At 50.3% G+C, this 16618-nt stretch overlaps 1 protein-coding gene across 1 annotated transcript; it reads right to left on the bottom strand.

Annotated features, from left to right (window-relative positions):
- Positions 1-6047: 6047 nt before the first annotated feature.
- LOC136530556 (probable inactive heme oxygenase 2, chloroplastic) lies at positions 6048-16513 on the bottom strand. Its single transcript, XM_066523284.1, has 4 exons — positions 15912-16513; positions 14165-14388; positions 7617-7724; positions 6048-7540 (listed from the first exon to the last, which is right to left on the bottom strand). The coding sequence occupies exons 1-4, from the start codon at positions 16420-16422 to the stop codon at positions 7448-7450; spliced, it is 936 nt and encodes a 311-aa protein (XP_066379381.1). The 5' UTR covers positions 16423-16513; the 3' UTR covers positions 6048-7447.
- Positions 16514-16618: the final 105 nt, after the last annotated feature.

Genomic DNA, 16618 nt, shown 5'->3' with positions numbered 1-16618 from the left:
CACGCTCGGCCACTATGGCAGCAGGCGTCGTTTTGCCTCCCCATGAAACCGCCTCAAAAGGCGTGCCACCCGCTGTCGAGCCAATAGGGAAGATATTCCCCGCGGCCTATTCCTTTCGTATGAAGGAACCAGGCTCTGATCCTACTACGATCCAGGGGTTCGAAGGCTGGACCCCAAGGGGTTTCGACAGCCACCCTAGGATAACAGAGTCAGGGGCGACCGTGGGCGAGTCTATACGGGGCCAAGGCCCAAGCAAGCGAAACACTTGGGACGCTCAAAGTCGTGTCCGAGACCGGCAGGAAAGTATCCGAATGGGATCCCACCGTAGGGAGGCACCGAGCCACCGAGGCCCAGCGAACGGCCTCGGCACCCACTAGAGAAATCCTCTGGTACTCTTGGAGTGCATCTCCGGACCGCTAGCCGACCCTTAGCGAACGGGGTTCGGGCCTCCACTTGAACTACCCAATAACAGCTCACCGGAAGTGCCACCGCTCGTGCCCATCGAGGGTAGCGAGACACATTCCACCCCTCCTTTCGAGCGAAAAGGAAGCGTGAGGGTCGCATAAAAAGTCAGGGGAATCCCCGACGGCCTTCTCGCCCTATGCAGAGGCTAAGGGGCTCCTCCTGCAAACATGCTGAGACCCCACAACCCGGGCTCGCGCCCAAAGGGGCCTCGGCAAACAAACCCTCACGCACGAGGGGCGTATAAAAAGCCAGGAGAACTCCCGACGGCCCTCTCACGTAGAGGCTAGGGGCTCTTCCTGCAACCTTGCCGAGACCAGAATGGGCCCCGCAAACAAACCCTCTGTCCGAACGAAAAGGACATGCGAAGGTCAGATGAAAGGGCCAGGACACCCAAGACAAAGACAAACGGTCTAAAACCGCGCTAGAGGTTTCGCTACAAACACGATAAAGGGCACCGAGCCCGTTACGGTCCAGGGGTTCGAAGGCTGGGCCTCCAAGAGGTTTCGACAGCCGCCCTAGGGCAACAGAGTCAAGGACGACTTTAGGGCGAGCCTACGAATGGCCCAGGCCCGAGCGAACAGTCGCTCGGGGCGTCCTAAGTCGTGTCTGAGACTGGCAGGAAAGTATCCGAATGGGATCCCACCGTAGGGAGGCACTAAGCCACCGAGGCCCAGCGAACGGCCTCGGCACCCACTAGAGAAATCCTCTGGTACTTTTGGAGTGCGTCTCTAGACCGCTAGCCGTCCCCTAGCAAACGGGGCTCAGGCCTCCACTCGGACTACCCGATAACAGCTCACCGGAAGTGTCCACGCTCGCGCCCATCGAGGGTAGCCTGGCACATTCCACCCCTCCTTCCGAGCGAAAGGAAGCGTGAGGGTCATACCCAAAGTCAGGGGGGCCCCTGACGAACCTCTCGCTTCGTGCGGAGGCTAGAGGGCTTTTTCCCACAGCCTCGCCGAGACCCCCGCAACCCGAACTTGCGCTTATGGGCTCGGCAAATGCAGTAAGAACTACTCGCTCAAACGCGAAAAGGGAGAAAGCCCCTGGAGGAGTAACTTCACTCCTCCAGGGGCTCAGGGGCTACACCCGGCGGGTGTGCTCGCGCGCACCCACCGAAACCTCAAAAAACAAACCCCAATACCTACGGAGCAAGTATAAACCCAGCCTCGGCAAACCCTCAGGGAGAGTGCACGCACTCCCCCCGAGGCTCGGGGGCTACTGTCGGGTACCTTAGAACGGGGTACCCCAAGCAAACCTCAAATGGGTCGCTAAAGTCCCATCTAAAAAATAAACAAATAAAGCTAGAAGGTAAGCCGTGGGCCCCTCACCCGCCACGACCGAGCCCACTAGGTCCTCCTCCTCCTCGCCTTGAGCCTCGAGCAGGAGGTCTCGGCATCCTGACACTAACTCCGCCTCGCGCGAGGCTCTCCAGGGAAGGCCTCGGCAGGGAACGCCGTCTCCGCCTCGCCCAAGGCTCTCCACAGAAGGCCTCGGCAGGGGGTGCATTCTCCGTATCACGCGAGGCGTCTCACGCGAGGCCTCGGCAGGGAGCCCGATCTCCGTCTCGCGCGAGGCCTCATTCTCCGTATCGCTCGAGGCCGGGTCGTCCGCGGCCCATCACCCCCGCCTCGACCGACCCTCCAGACAATGCGTCATGTCTCATTAATGCTTCAACCACTCCCGCAATCTCAGCCGGACGACGGCTCAACGCCACAGAATGGCCGACGCGACCCGAGGTCGCATCAGCGCCATACCGGCCGGGACAGGGCACGGCGGGGATTACCGGCCACTGTGTCCTAACACTGTGTCCACGATCAGCGCCATACCGGCTGGGACAGGGTACGGCGGGGATTACCGGCCACTGTGTCCTAACGCTGTGCCCATGATCAGCCGCCCGCTCGAGGCCTCGGCACTGTACACCAAGGTCTCGGCGATCTTGGGGTTCGCACCTGCCGAGACCCCTCCACCGCGGTGCAGCCTCGGCACCGACCAAGCCTCGGCCTCGCGCACAGTCCATCCACAGTGGCTTGCACGTTCACCACCGCACCCACTCCGAGGCAGTCCCGGGGTTCCCACGACGCACAGAATCTGATGGGACGACCACGCCGCTCCAGTGCTCCAAGGACGGACCACTCCGACGACCACGCCGCTCCAGTGCTCCAAGGACGGACCACTCCGACGACCACGCCGCTCCAGTGCTCCAAGGACGGACCACTCCCACGACCACGCCGCCACAGGAACAGACTACAGGGCCCGGACACGCCGCCTCTGTTCACACGACACCGTATAGTTAGCTCATGTACCGTCCTTGTCCTCCCTTCAGGCTATAAAAGGAGAGGACTTGGGCCGTTTTGAAGGACGGGAGGAGAACACCTTGTAACACACACACACGTGCACATCCCTGCCGCCTGAGAGCAACGCCTCAAGCGGCCCGCACGACACCCTGCCGAGACCTGGGACCAGCTCCCTCTCTCCCTTAGCTTGTAACCCCCTACTACGAGCACTTCGGTGCAAGGAATACAAGATCGACCTCTCAGACTGGACGTAGAGCCTCGATTGCCTGAACCAGTATAAACCTTGTGTCTCTTTGCATCACCATCCGGAATCGGGAGCACGCAGAACAAATTCACTGGTTGGTTGAGGACCCCCCGGTCCGAAACACCGACAGTACTTGGGAGTTCCCCTGCACTTTACAAAACTGAGAAAACAAGATTTGCAACCTGTCATTGACAAAATAATTAAAAGGATAGCTAGATGGAAGGGTAGGCTACTGTCTTATGCAGGGAGACTTACTTTGCTCAAAGCTTGCTGCAAGCATCCCCATTTATCTGCTTTCTGTAATTAAGTTTCCAAGATGGGCTATTGACATGATTAATTCTCAAATGGGTCATTTCTTGTGGAATGATAGTGTAGATCATCATAAATATCATCTTGCTAGCTGGAAACTAGTCTCTCAGAAATAAGATGTTGGCGGTCTAGGTATCCTAGATATGAGGAGCTTAAATTTAGCACTCCTAGGTGCTTGGATTTTCAGATATCACCTGAATTCGAATGCTATTTAGAGAAGCATTGTTGATTTCAAATACAAAACTGAAGACCCCAATATGTTGTGCTGTCCAATGGTTGGGGTCTCTCCTTTTTGGAAAGGAGTACTTTGGGTGGTTTAGGCAGCCCGTATGGGTATTAAGTGGGTGATTGGTAATGGTAGAAAAGTCAGATTATGGGAAGATATTTGGCTGGGTAACACTAGCCTAGCTACAGTTTATTGGCCTCTATACGTTATTAACGAACAGCAAGGTAAAACTTTACATGAGGTCTGGGATGGGGAAAACCTTATGCTAACCTTCAGAAGATGTGTGTCGACTAGTACTATGAATCTCTGGTTAGAGTTATGTAGTCTGTTGGAGTCAGTTTCCCTCTCTGAAGAGGAAGATCAGATTCTGTGGCATTACACTTCTTCGGGTAAATATTCAGTCCAATCTCTGTACGCTGTGATTAATCACAGGGGGGGTCACCCCAATGTTTGTAGGTTCAATTTGGAAGCTTACTATTCCACCAAGGGTGCAGTTCTTCCTTTGGCTCCTCTCTAATAATAGAGTTTTAACAAGAGAATCTAGGCAAACGCAGGGAAGTGAGTGATCCCACATGCTTGTTCTGTAGCGAGAAAGAATCGATCTCTCACCTCTTCTTTGAATGTTGTGTTGTTAGAAATATATGGCTTATTATCAGCGAGTTACTGAATTAGGATATAGGGGCTAACTTTGAATCTATTGCTCGGTTTTGGGTGGCAAATAAACGCCACAAGTTTACTAATGTTGTTACTTCATCAGTTATTTGGTCTCTATGGAAGCTGAGAAATGAGATGTGTTTTCAGGGTGTTACATGGACGAGTATGAAAAGAGTGTTGCTGCGGACTGTCAGGATGGCGAGAAGGTGGGTGCCGTTGCTCAACCCGGAAACTGGACTGCTAGTGGAGGAATTCGCGCAACAGCTGGAGAACAGAGCAAGCTTGCCCCCTCAACTGCAGTGGATGCCGGTCGTGATCAATACATCATCAGGGTGGGATCTATTGGGTGCTCAGCCTTTGGGATCAGTCGTTTCGAGTCGGCCTAATACGCCATGTAATGTCAGTAGACCTGAGGTTGTGTCTCAGTTTGGCTTAGAGCCTTGATTTTGGCGGGCGCGCCTATACGCCAGAACTGTAAAACGTCTTTGCTTTTGATAATACAAAAGCGGGGGAAACCCTTTCTTCTAAAAAAAAGATGCACTGATTGAGTTGGGAAAAATTGACACAAGCAAAAGGTGATGGTGGTTTGGGGTTCAGGGACATATATGCCTTCAATAGAGCTATGTTGGCGAAACAAGGATGGAGGCTCCTTATGAACCCGGACTCGCTGTGTGCCCAGCTACTCAGTGCTAAATATTACTCGGATGGGAATATTTTTAAGGCTAAACCCAAGAGTGGTATCTCCTATACTTGGCGTATTTTGTCTGGCATAGACCTGTTGAAGAAAGGGATTGTATGGCGTGTTGGGGATGGATCGAGTATTAACATATGGGAAGCTTCATGGCTGCCGAGAGATGACCTTCGTAGACCTTACACACCCCGGGGCAGCACTTTGGTCTCCCGTTTCTCAGATTTACTAGACCCGAACACAGGTTCTTGGGATGTAACAATGGTACGGGATCTAATTTGGGAAGAGGATGCAAAATTAATATTATGCTTACCAATTCATGAAGGTATGGATGACATCTTGGCGTGGCATTATAATAAGAATGGCCTGCCTCTTCTCAGTTAAATCTGCATACAAAGTTTGTGTAGATTATTTTAGAAGAAGTAAGGCAAGGAATGGGGGGTCTTCTTTCTCTGCCAGCAACAACAGTGATAATACCTGGAAACAACTCTGGAAGCTAAATTGCCCAAAGAAAATGCTGCATTTTCTGTGGCGGCTGGGGCATAAGAGCTTGGCTCTCAGTGTGAATTTGAAACGCAGGGGGATGAAGATCGACTCGAAATGCTGTTTGTGTAATAGACTTGATGAAGATGGTGCACATTTATTTTTTAAGTGCAAGCAGGTATCGCCCTTGTGGCACATGCTACAGATGGAAAATATCAGAAGCACATTTAGCATCTATGCAATCGGCTATGGAAATGATTATGGAAATACTGAAGATGAAGGAGACAATTCAGAGACAAGTGGTAGTCTTGATGTATGTTTGGTGGTCGGAAAGGTGCGCCATTAGGGAAGGCGACAACCCTCGGAGCATCTCGTATCTTTGTCAGCTGATTATTTCCTATGCAGAGGAATGTTCATCACTGAAACCAACATTAAGGGAGTGTGCTCTTCAAAAGCCGAAGACGTCGTGGAAACGACCACCAGTTAACTATGTCAAGGCGAACTGTGATGGATCTTTCAAGCCACTGAACGGTACAGGAGGCTGGGGTTTTGTTCTGAGGGGCAACGATGGCCTGTTCGCTTGGGCTTGTTTGGCTGATAAGCCATGGTTGAAAGTACTGCTGACTGATTTGGTGTGAGAGAAAAATAATGTTCGTTGGCTGAAAAAGTACGGCCTATAAGACAAAACGAACAGGGTGTTGATCCCCACCATGCAGAAATCATTGCTTCTCTACAAGCTGTGCAGCGAGCAGCGGAGCTGGGGATCCAGAACCTTGTCTTGGAGACGGATGCAACCATGGTGGTACAAGCTATATCCATGTCGGAGTTAGATCGCAGTTCTGTGAGCGGTCTTATTTGGGAGTTTAAGTACTTATTCAATTGTAATTTTGCATCCAGGGTAGTCATTCATACGCCTCGTTCATGTAATTTGGTTGGTCATGAGCTAGCTACTGCAGGATCTGGTCTTAGTCCGGGTTCGATCTCGGTTCGAGATTGTATACCAAGTTGTATCCAGGTCCTGGTGGCCAATGATTTGGCCTCTGTTAATGAGTAATGGAGAATGCTTTCATGTTAAAAAAAAACCGTCTTCAAAACCATTCCAAACCAGGACAATGTGTTTTGAAAGCTCAGGGAGTGAAATGTCTAGTTTTGAAGTTCAGAATTTACTTTTTCCATGCAACAACTACAGGTCTGCGATGAACATGTACTCTGAACAAAAGCATCTACTCATTCCGGCCCGGAAATCTCCGAGTCAAACAATCCCAAGTTGCTACGAACCACTACAGCTGAAGAGCTGTGCACGCGAATGTCTCAACAGACTTTTTTTTACCAAAACAACAACAACTGCACAGTAAGATTGCTTGGATTTTTTCAATCATACCGTATACCGTGCACAAGATAACAACAATGCATCCAACTATGCCCGAACCTGCACAGTTGACACTTTGAGCAACACCACTAGCAACGACAGAGGATGTCAGCAATTTTGAGCACCGACGACATGAAATTTGCAGACTCTCAGCAATATAGCATCAACATAGATGTCAGGAACGATAAAAGAAAGCTCAGATATAGTTACAGCTATACATTCGAGACTGATACATCGTCGTTAGCAGTAATGCAGGTGAAATATTTGAGGACCAGAGACGAAATTGTGATGGTCTCCCAGAACTAACCTGCATGCTAGCCCATTGCTCATGACCTCATCACTGCATGGATGGCATGATCCAGCAGCTTGCTCATCACAACAGCAAGAATATAATCTTCAGCTTTGCACTGCCGCAAGCAAGGGCTCACACATCAAACATTCAAACGAGCAGCTCTAATATGCATGTGAAAAAAGAAGCCATTGTTGTGGCCTGCCATTTCAGCGTCCATGCATCACATCGACCGGCTTCATCTATTGCACCGAAAAAGATTCTCCAGACTTCGGACATGTTACTGTATTTAGTTGATAAGGATGTTAACTGCACTAAGCCTCCAGCGATAGTAGTGTCTCTCTCTAGCTTTTCTGTCTTCTAAAATATATCCGATAATGCATGCAGTGAGATTAGACAAAGGGTATATCCAACAAACATAACAGCTCATAAGATGATTAACCGGACCATCTTTCCCAAGTACTGGAAGCATTTTGCAGCTTCTTTCAAGCACAAGTTCCTGTCCTTCCGAGTCCAGTGCTGCACAGTAGAAAACCATGGGCTCGTCAGAATAAACTCTAACGAAATCAGGGGGAAAATTACCATCTATTGCTACCTTGCTGAGCTCATTCAGCTTCTCCCTGGCATCTTTTAGTAGAAGTTCAGCATCAGTATCCCACTTGTAGAACTCCAGCTCCCTTCCTTCAAGAATTTTCTTGCAGATCTATTTCAATTCACAAATCAGTTCACTATGCTTCTAAACAGGCACTACCTAGATTCTAAGACAGTATATGCTCGGAGAGCACGATGAGGTGTAGCACAAATAATAGATAGTGTAGTGATACTGCAGGTGATATCCAGTACCATGGTGATGAACCTTTTTTTGGCCAAATATAGGGGTACCAACACACCAGGAGCCCCAAAATTTGTGAAATAACGCATCAGGTACATAGAATGCACCAAACTCATAAATTTCTCAGCAATGTACCTGTAGCTGTAAGCCCTGTTTCCCAGGCACATTTAGTATATTTAAGTTTTTAGTTAATCTATGTCATTAAGTCCTTGGGTAGCCCAAGAGTTGTGCGGGTACCCAGGCAGCTATTCTGTCTAGTTAAAGCTCTAGTGAGCTGTATGTAATCAATGCAGTACTTATCCTATATATATTGCAATGCAGTCACCTGGGAGAGTTGCCCTGGCTGATTATTTCTCTGTTACCTCCAACAATTGGTATCAGAGAGTAGGTTAGACACCTTCTCACCTTCTCATCTTCTCCATGACGTCAACCTCCTCTGAGCGCCGGGCTAGGAAGACCAAGGGAGCCACTGAGGGCGAGCTGGGCGACTCCTCTGGCAGTGCTGCGCGCCTGAAGGCAGCAGAGGAGGCGGCGGCGCTGGCTGTCAAGGCGGCACAGCAGGCTGCAGCAGCCGCGGAGGCGGCGGCCAGGACAGCGCAGGAGCTGCGGGCGGAGATAGCAGCAGAGAAGGGAGATGAGGAGGAGGAGGAGGAAGAAGAAGAGGAGGACCGGAGGAACCGGCGGCCGCGGACTCCGCCGCGGGACAGGAGCCGTTCGCAGTCACCACTGCGTGACCGAAGGCGTCGTGGCGGCGGTCGCTATGAGTCGCCGCAAGGCAGGGTGGTCTACCGCGATTCCGGCAGCGGCACATCATGGCCAATGCTGGACAAGACCAATTATTATGAGTGGAGCCAGACGATGAAGCTCAGGATGCAGGCGCGCGACCTCTGGGAAGCTGTCGAAGGAGGCCCAGTGCAGTTTCGCGACGACAGGCGAGCTCTGGAGGTGATCGTCGCTGCTGTGCCCAAGGAGTTGGGGCTCCCGCTCCTCGACAAGGCGACGGCAAAAGAGGCATGGGATGCCATCGCTGCGACTCGTATCGGTGTGGACAGGGTCCGCCGAGCGACGTTGCAGCGACTGCGTCGGGAGTGGGAGAACATTGACGTCAAGCCTGGCGAGCCGGTGGAGGATTTTGCCCTGCGGCTGTCAACTCTGCACCAGCAGCTGGTGCTTCATGGAGACAGGGACATCGATGAGGCGCGTGTCGTGGAAAAGTTTCTGCGCACGGTGCCGACCAAGTACGCGCAGATCGTCGTCGCCATTGAGCAGTTCCTCGACTTCGAGGCGCTCACGCTTGAAGAGGTGACAGGAAGGCTCAAGGCGGTGGATGACCGTGAAGCGCAAGCTGTGACAGAGCCGGTGTCCATCAACGGCAAGCTGCTGTACACTGAGGAGCAGTGGCGTGCGCGTTTGAGGAAGGAGATCAAAGGCGCAGAAGAAGCTGGCGGTTCTGGTTTCAAGAACCAGCGCGGCGGTGGCGGAGGACGCAGCCGCGGAGGTGGACGCGGACGGGGCAGAGGTGCTGGCCGTGGCGGCAGACGTGGAGAAGGCAATGGCGCCGGCCGTGTTGGCCCCAACACATGCCTCAACTGCCATCAGGAAGGGCATTGGGCGCGTGAATGTCCCCAGCCGCGCCGTGATGGAACAGAGCGCGGCGGCGGGGGAGGAAATCGTGGTGGACGCGGCGGCGGAAACCGTGGAGGAGGCCGTGGCGGCGGTAACCAAGCTGGGCAGCAAGGAGGACATGAAGGGCGTGCCCAGTTTGCTGAGTGTGAGGAAGATGCAGCTCTGTTTCTGTCTCATGGCTTCATTGAGATGGAACAGAGCACGCCGGAGCTCAACTATACAGCGCAGCGCGTTGAGTTCTTTGAGCCACGTGCGCGTGCTTATCTGGGAGCAGATGATGAAGAGATGGCTGGCGGCTGGTACCTTGATTCAGGCGCAACACACCACATGACTGGGCGGCGTGACCTGTTTTCAGACCTGAACACGGACGTTCGAGGCACGGTTCGGTTCGGGGACGCGTCCAAGGTGGAAATCAAGGGCGTTGGCTCAATTGTTTTTGAAGCAAAGACTGGTGAGCATCGTGTTCTTCATGGAGTTTATTTCATTCCGGCGTTGAAGAACTCGATCATGAGCCTCGGTCAACTTGATGAGAATGGCTCAAAGGTGGTGATTGATGATGGAGTACTGCGGATTTGGGAACGCAGCAGCGGTCGCCTACTGGCCAAGGTGAGGCGTGGCGCGAACCGGCTGTATGTACTGCATATGAAGACAGCACAGCCAGTGTGTCTTGCTGCGCGCAGGGATGAGGAGGCGTGGAAATGGCATAAGCGTTTTGGGCATCTAAATTTTGAGGCCCTGCGGAGGCTTGGCAAGGAGGAAATGGCAAGAGGGATGCCAAAGATCGATCATGTTGAGCAAGTGTGTGACACTTGTGTCACCACCAAACAGAGGAGGCGATCATTTCCTGCTGCAGCAACATATCGTGCTCAGGATCACCTTGAATTGGTGCATGGTGATCTCTGTGGGCCAGTTACACCAGCAACTTCGGCAGGTAATCGCTATATTCTGCTGCTTGTAGATGATGCCACACGATACATGTGGGCAGTGCTGCTGTCATCTAAGGATGCTGCAGCAGATGCTATCAAGAAGGTGAAGGCTGCTGCAGAGGTGGAGAGTGGGCGTAAACTGAAAGTTCTGCACACAGATAATGGAGGAGAGTTTACTGTTGCAGAATTTGCTGCTTATTGTGCCAATGAAGGAGTCAAAAGGCATTACAGTGCTCCTCATTCACCACAGCAGAATGGCGTGGTGGAGCGTAGAAATCAAACCGTGGTGGCCATGGCACGTGCCTTACTCAAGCAGCGCCAGATGCCAGCCAAGTTTTGGGGGGAGGCAGTGATGACTGCTGTGCATATTCTGAATCGGTCACCAACCAAGGCTCTAGGTGATGTCACTCCCTATGAAGCATGGCATGGCCGAGCACCCACTGTTGGCCATCTGAAGGTGTTTGGTTGTGTGGCATATACTCGCCGTTTGTCTCAGCTCAGGAAACTTGATGATCGTGGTGAAGCTGGAGTATTTATTGGCTATGCTGAAGGAGCCAAAGCCTATCGAGTTTTTGATCCAGCATCTCAGCGTGTACGTGTCAGCCGAGATGTGGTTTTTGATGAAGGAAGAGGTTGGGATTGGACATCACCAGCAGCAGGTACGTCTGGGGCAGCTGGTAGTGATTTTGTGGTGGAATTTCCTTGGGAGGAAGAAGTCCCTGGAGCAGGAGGTTCAGTGCAGTCACACTCATCTCCTCAACCCCATTCTGCCTCACCTGAAGCTTTCCCAGCAGCAGAATCGGTGCTTGATGCAGGAGAAGAGGTGTCTGAGACATCCAGAACGCCTTCACCACCACCAGCTCCAGCCAGCCCACAAGTGGAGCACGTGACTCCCTTGGAAGATGATGAGGAACGGCTGGACACTTATCACAACGACGAGCAGCTGCGCTATCGTACCATAGATGGCATATTGGGCGGGGAACAGGAAGTTCCGCCGCCGGCGCAGCGCTTGTTCGCAGAGCTCCACCTCACCCACTCTGGGGAACCCATTTCTTATGCAGAGGCAAAAGATGATCCTGCATGGCAGGCAGCAATGAAAGAGGAGCTGCGCGCTGTTGAGCGCAATGGCACCTGGGAGCTTGTGTCTCCCCGAGCTGGCCATCGGCCAATTTCTCTAAAATGGGTCTACAAGCTGAAGAAAGATGAGAAAGGAGATGTGATCAAGCACAAGGCTCGGCTTGTTGCTCGTGGGTTTGTGCAGCAAGAGGGTGTTGATTATGAGGATGTGTTCGCTCCTGTTGCGCGCATAGAATCAGTGAGACTGCTGCTTGCTCTAGCTGCCCAGAAAGGATGGACTGTTCATCATATGGATGTCAAGTCAGCTTTTCTAAATGGAGAGCTCAAGGAAGAAGTATATGTCCAGCAGCCACCTGGGTTTGCTATTCCTGGGGAAGAAAGCAAGGTATATCGTCTGCACAAAGCTTTGTATGGGCTGAAGCAGGCACCCAGGGCGTGGAACGCTAAGTTGGACTCTACTCTGAAGGAAATGGGGTTCAAACAGAGCAAACATGAAGCAGCAATTTACAGGAAAGGTTCAGAGGGCTCAGTGTTGCTGGTTGGGGTCTATGTTGATGATCTGATCATCACTGGAGTAGTCAAAGATGAAGTAAAGGCTTTCAAGGAAAGAATGAAATCCACCTTTGAGATGAGTGACTTGGGTTTGCTCAGTTTCTACCTTGGCATTGAAGTGCAGCAAGGCAAGAATGGGACGACCATGAGGCAGACTCACTATGCCAAGAAAATCCTAGAACTGGGAGGCATGTTTGATTGCAATCCAGCAGCTACACCAATGGAAGAGCGCCTGAAGCTCAGCAAGCATAGCACTGCCAAGGAGGTGGATCCAACTCAGTATAGGAGGCTGGTTGGAAGCTTGAGATACCTGGTTCATACCAGGTCTGATTTGGCTTTCTCAGTGGGCTATGTGAGCAGATTCTTGGAGAAACCGACCACTGAGCACCAGCAAGCAGTCAAGAGGGTGCTGAGGTACTTGGCTGGAACATTGGACTATGGTCTGCAGTTCAAAAGAGCCCCAAATTCTGCTAGGTTTGTGGGCTACTGTGATTCAGACCTAGCCGGTGATATTGACTCCAGCAAAAGCACAACAGGTTGTCTGTTCTTCTTTGGCAACAGCTTGGTCAGCTGGCAATCTATCAAGCAGAGGGTGGTGGCTTTGTCTAGTTGTGAGGCTGAATATATGGCTATGACTTCAGCAGCAACACAAGCCCTGTGGCTGTCAAGATTGTTGGCTGATTTGTTGGGAAGAAAGGTGGAGACTGTGGAACTGAGGGTTGACAACAAGTCTGCAATTGCACTTGCTAAGAACCCTGTCTTCCATGACAGGAGCAAACATATCAGAGTTAAGCAACATTTTATCAGGGATTGTATTGAAGAAGGCAGCATCAGGACTGAGTACATCCCTACAGCTGATCAATTGGCAGACATTCTCACTAAGGCTTTGGGCAAGGCCAAGCTTGAAGATATGAGAAGCAGAATTGGCATCAAGCAGATCAAGAAGGGTTGAAGCAGGTCTTAGGGGGAGAACTGTAGCTGTAAGCCCTGTTTCCCAGGCACATTTAGTATATTTAAGTTTTTAGTTAATCTATGTCATTAAGTCCTTGGGTAGCCCAAGAGTTGTGCGGGTACCCAGGCAGCTATTCTGTCTAGTTAAAGCTCTAGTGAGCTGTATGTAATCAATGCAGTACTTATCCTATATATATTGCAATGCAGTCACCTGGGAGAGTTGCCCTGGCTGATTATTTCTCTGTTACCTCCAACAGTACCCTTATAAGGCTAGAAGCAACCTAGCATCTGGCCCACCCAAACTTGGGCCAGAAGAATCAGTTGGTTCTTTTGCACTATCCTACACTTGCTGGTCATCACCTCCATAGTTTTACCCTGAGAAGTAGACTTCTCATTAAGAGAAGTGTTTGCAATTGTCATGGGATTGCCTTCCTAAATTCCACCTCTATTTAGAAACTCTGAACCCCAGTGTTTCAGTGGAGGATGGTATCAAAGATGAAATTAGTTTATGGTGCTTAGCCTTAGCATAGGTCATGGGTCAGGACTAGCTTCATTAGTCCAGGTTTGGGTCGTTTTTGTGGTGCAGTACCGGGTGATTGTCTTCTTGATATTTTTCTGCCCCATCTTAATTCCTTTATGAGATAAGGGGGTTGTGTTGTAAGGGACCGTTTTTCTCTCTTTTTAATACAAAGATACACGTCTCTCCTGCATGTTCGAGAAAAAAAAATGAAGGATGGCAGCTATCGGCCTGAGCTCTGAGAGGTGGGTAAGCCAATTACATGTGGAGGTCAGGCAATGCAGATTGCAGACACGCAGCATGACAAGTGGCAGGCCCTAATGCCTCAGAATACAACAATGACCACCTTACTAGAGTGCCAAATGCCACAGAAAATATAGGTTATGTTGCAACTATATTTTTCATGTCAGAACCAAGATTATATGTTCCAGGAGGGAGAACATCGGCATTTCTTGAACAGTTCAATTGCATTGCAATGGTACAAAAACTTAAATAATCTCATATAACTGAAAATTGGAGGAACTTAAACTTTTCACATCTAGATAAGAAATCTATAATTGCAATATCTATATTTTAGCATACTAGCAATGCCATGGGTAAGTGACATTAAACTTGAAAAACAATAATACTGAAGATCGTATCAGGTACAGACAGTGCGTTACCTTATTGCCTATTGCCACACCTCCAGTTATATGTGCAAAATTGATATTGTAATAATGGGAGAGGAATGCAGGAGCGTTGCTCTCAGCCAGTTCAGTCAGATAAGCTGCATAAGTTGATCCCGAAGTACTTGGCTCTGGGATTGCAATCCCTTGTTTTCTGAACCACTCCAAATCTTTTGAAATGCTAGCTGAACGCTCCAAACCACTTTTCCTGAAGTAAACATCTGAATGAACATTAAATTAATTATATGTGAGTAATTAGCTGTCATTTATATGTTTTAGTAACTGCACTGGGTACGCCCTTTTTTTTAATTTGATTGTTTTTCCCCTTCAGGAGCTAGATCCAGATTTGAAATATTGTGAGCTGTGAGCCTTAAACTTACGCCGTAAAATGTTTGGAAGAGTCTATGAAAATTATGCATTTGTGAAGCATTTAATTGAGGTGCTTGGCAGACAAGGAAGGATGTCATGATTGTTTTCAAACAATATTTTCTGATTGGCGAGGTTTAGTAGACATTTGACTAAAACACATGCAAAGGTCTTTGTAGTTTGTAGATATGCTCAACAGCTCAAGTGCTCCAACATGGTAACACCTTCCAAGTAATTTTTTACTGTTATGACCTGCCATCTACATTCCTGGCATCCTAAGGAAAGAGTGAACAGTGTGATAGTCACTACACACAGAGAACTCAAAAACAAGTTTCATTTCATTGCTCAGAATGCACCTTACACCATTTGCCAGTGAAAACGCCATTATAGAAATGTAGTACATTTCTGTGGTGTAACACATCTTACTCTATGTATGTCATTGACATTGCTGTCCAGTTATCACAAATTTGGATTGGAATACCACAAGTACCACACAATGACACAATGCTACAAACTGAACCCCGGGATATGTCACAGTTGCATGGTTTCCAGCGTATCTCCAACTAGATGCTACAGAAGGCACTCCTATTATTAATATCAGACTTTGAGTGTACCCTATTGCAGTCAAATCTAATAGAACGAATGTGATATTGTAGTCAAATCTAATAGAACGAGATGTGCGAACAAAATAGATAGTTCTTAGCCAGGAAGATATATCCATAGGGATTGGAGCTATCCAGGGAGTACAAGGATACCATCCAATACATTGCTCAACAGCTAAGTTTACAGAACTTGAGGTGTCGCCTTGAACTGCTCACTCTATATTGCTAAATTTATTTGTTCAAATTCTAGTGTAGTAGACCATTTTCTATACGTTGAATTTTTGAATAATCACTACATGTGCAACATATGGTGGTTGTTTTCGCCCAGCATTCGAATAAGTAATTGTGATCGTCACCATCCACATTTGGCTTATCATGGTGTACCCAGTGCAGATAGCTCCCGCTCTGTGCAATGCGAGGAGACAACCCGGGACCTTCCGGTCACAGGCGGTAAGACTCTACCGCTTGCACCAGGCCCGCCCTTCAAACTATCAGTGTTCTGGCAATACTAGTTACAATTGCTTCCCTGAATAGAATATACGCCTCCCTGAATAGAACATATCTTCAACTAGAAATCCTTTCACAGAGGTGACAATGACACAGTCTCATCAGAGCAATGTACTTTCCAAATGCATCCAACATACACCCCAAACCAGTGAAGCACATATGCAAATCACAGACCGGGTCCGAAATTCCAATTGCGGAAAATCACAGGACACGACAACTAACCAAAATGGCACTCATGGGAAAGAATGGGGAAGAGAACCGTGACTTACGGGCGACGTCGGTGGACTCGGCGACGACCCGCTCGATGGTTCCGAAGACGAGCTTGCTGTCCACCAGGTAGCGCACGAACCCCTCCCTGCTGGGCATCCACTCCCCTGCCTCGAGTTCGCCCTCCTCCTTCTCGTGCTCCTCCTTCACGCCGCTGCCGTCGTCGTCCTCCGACGCCCCCGCCCCCGCGTTCTCCGTCCCCGCCTTGTCCTTTATGGTGGTGCGCTTGGGGTTGCGCAGGCGCATGGCGACGAAGCGCATCTCCTCGGCGACGCCCACCGACTCGCCGGGGTACTGCTTCGGGTACCGCCGCGGCTTCGGCTTCGCTTCCTGCGGCGGCGGCTCAGGCGCCTCCGCGGCGACGACCGGGGGCGGAGGGGAGGGGGAGCAGCTGGTGACAGTTAGGGCTAGGATGATTCCGGGTTTGCGAGTGCTGAGGGAGCGGAGGGGAGCCACTCGCCGGGGTGGGGGCGGCGCGACCGCCGAGGCGGCGGCGGCGGCGATTAGCGGCATGGGTTTAACCGTTTGAGAGGGTTGGTTATCCGTTAGGCAAGGCGCATAGCCGGTCCGGCTCGTGACTGACTGCAATAATCTCCGTGCGACACACACGCCGACTTGCCGAGTTGCCATCGCAAGACGCGTTTATTCCTGAGGTACTCCAACAAAGTACGTCATGCACTGAGATGCAAGATTGGTGCGTGTTTATTTT

This window comes from Miscanthus floridulus, chromosome 2, assembly GCF_019320115.1.
Source record: "Miscanthus floridulus cultivar M001 chromosome 2, ASM1932011v1, whole genome shotgun sequence".
Taxonomy (NCBI): domain Eukaryota; kingdom Viridiplantae; phylum Streptophyta; class Magnoliopsida; order Poales; family Poaceae; genus Miscanthus; species Miscanthus floridulus.
The sequence above is the reverse complement of the archived record's forward strand: the minus strand, read 5'-3'. Positions and strand labels throughout refer to the sequence as shown.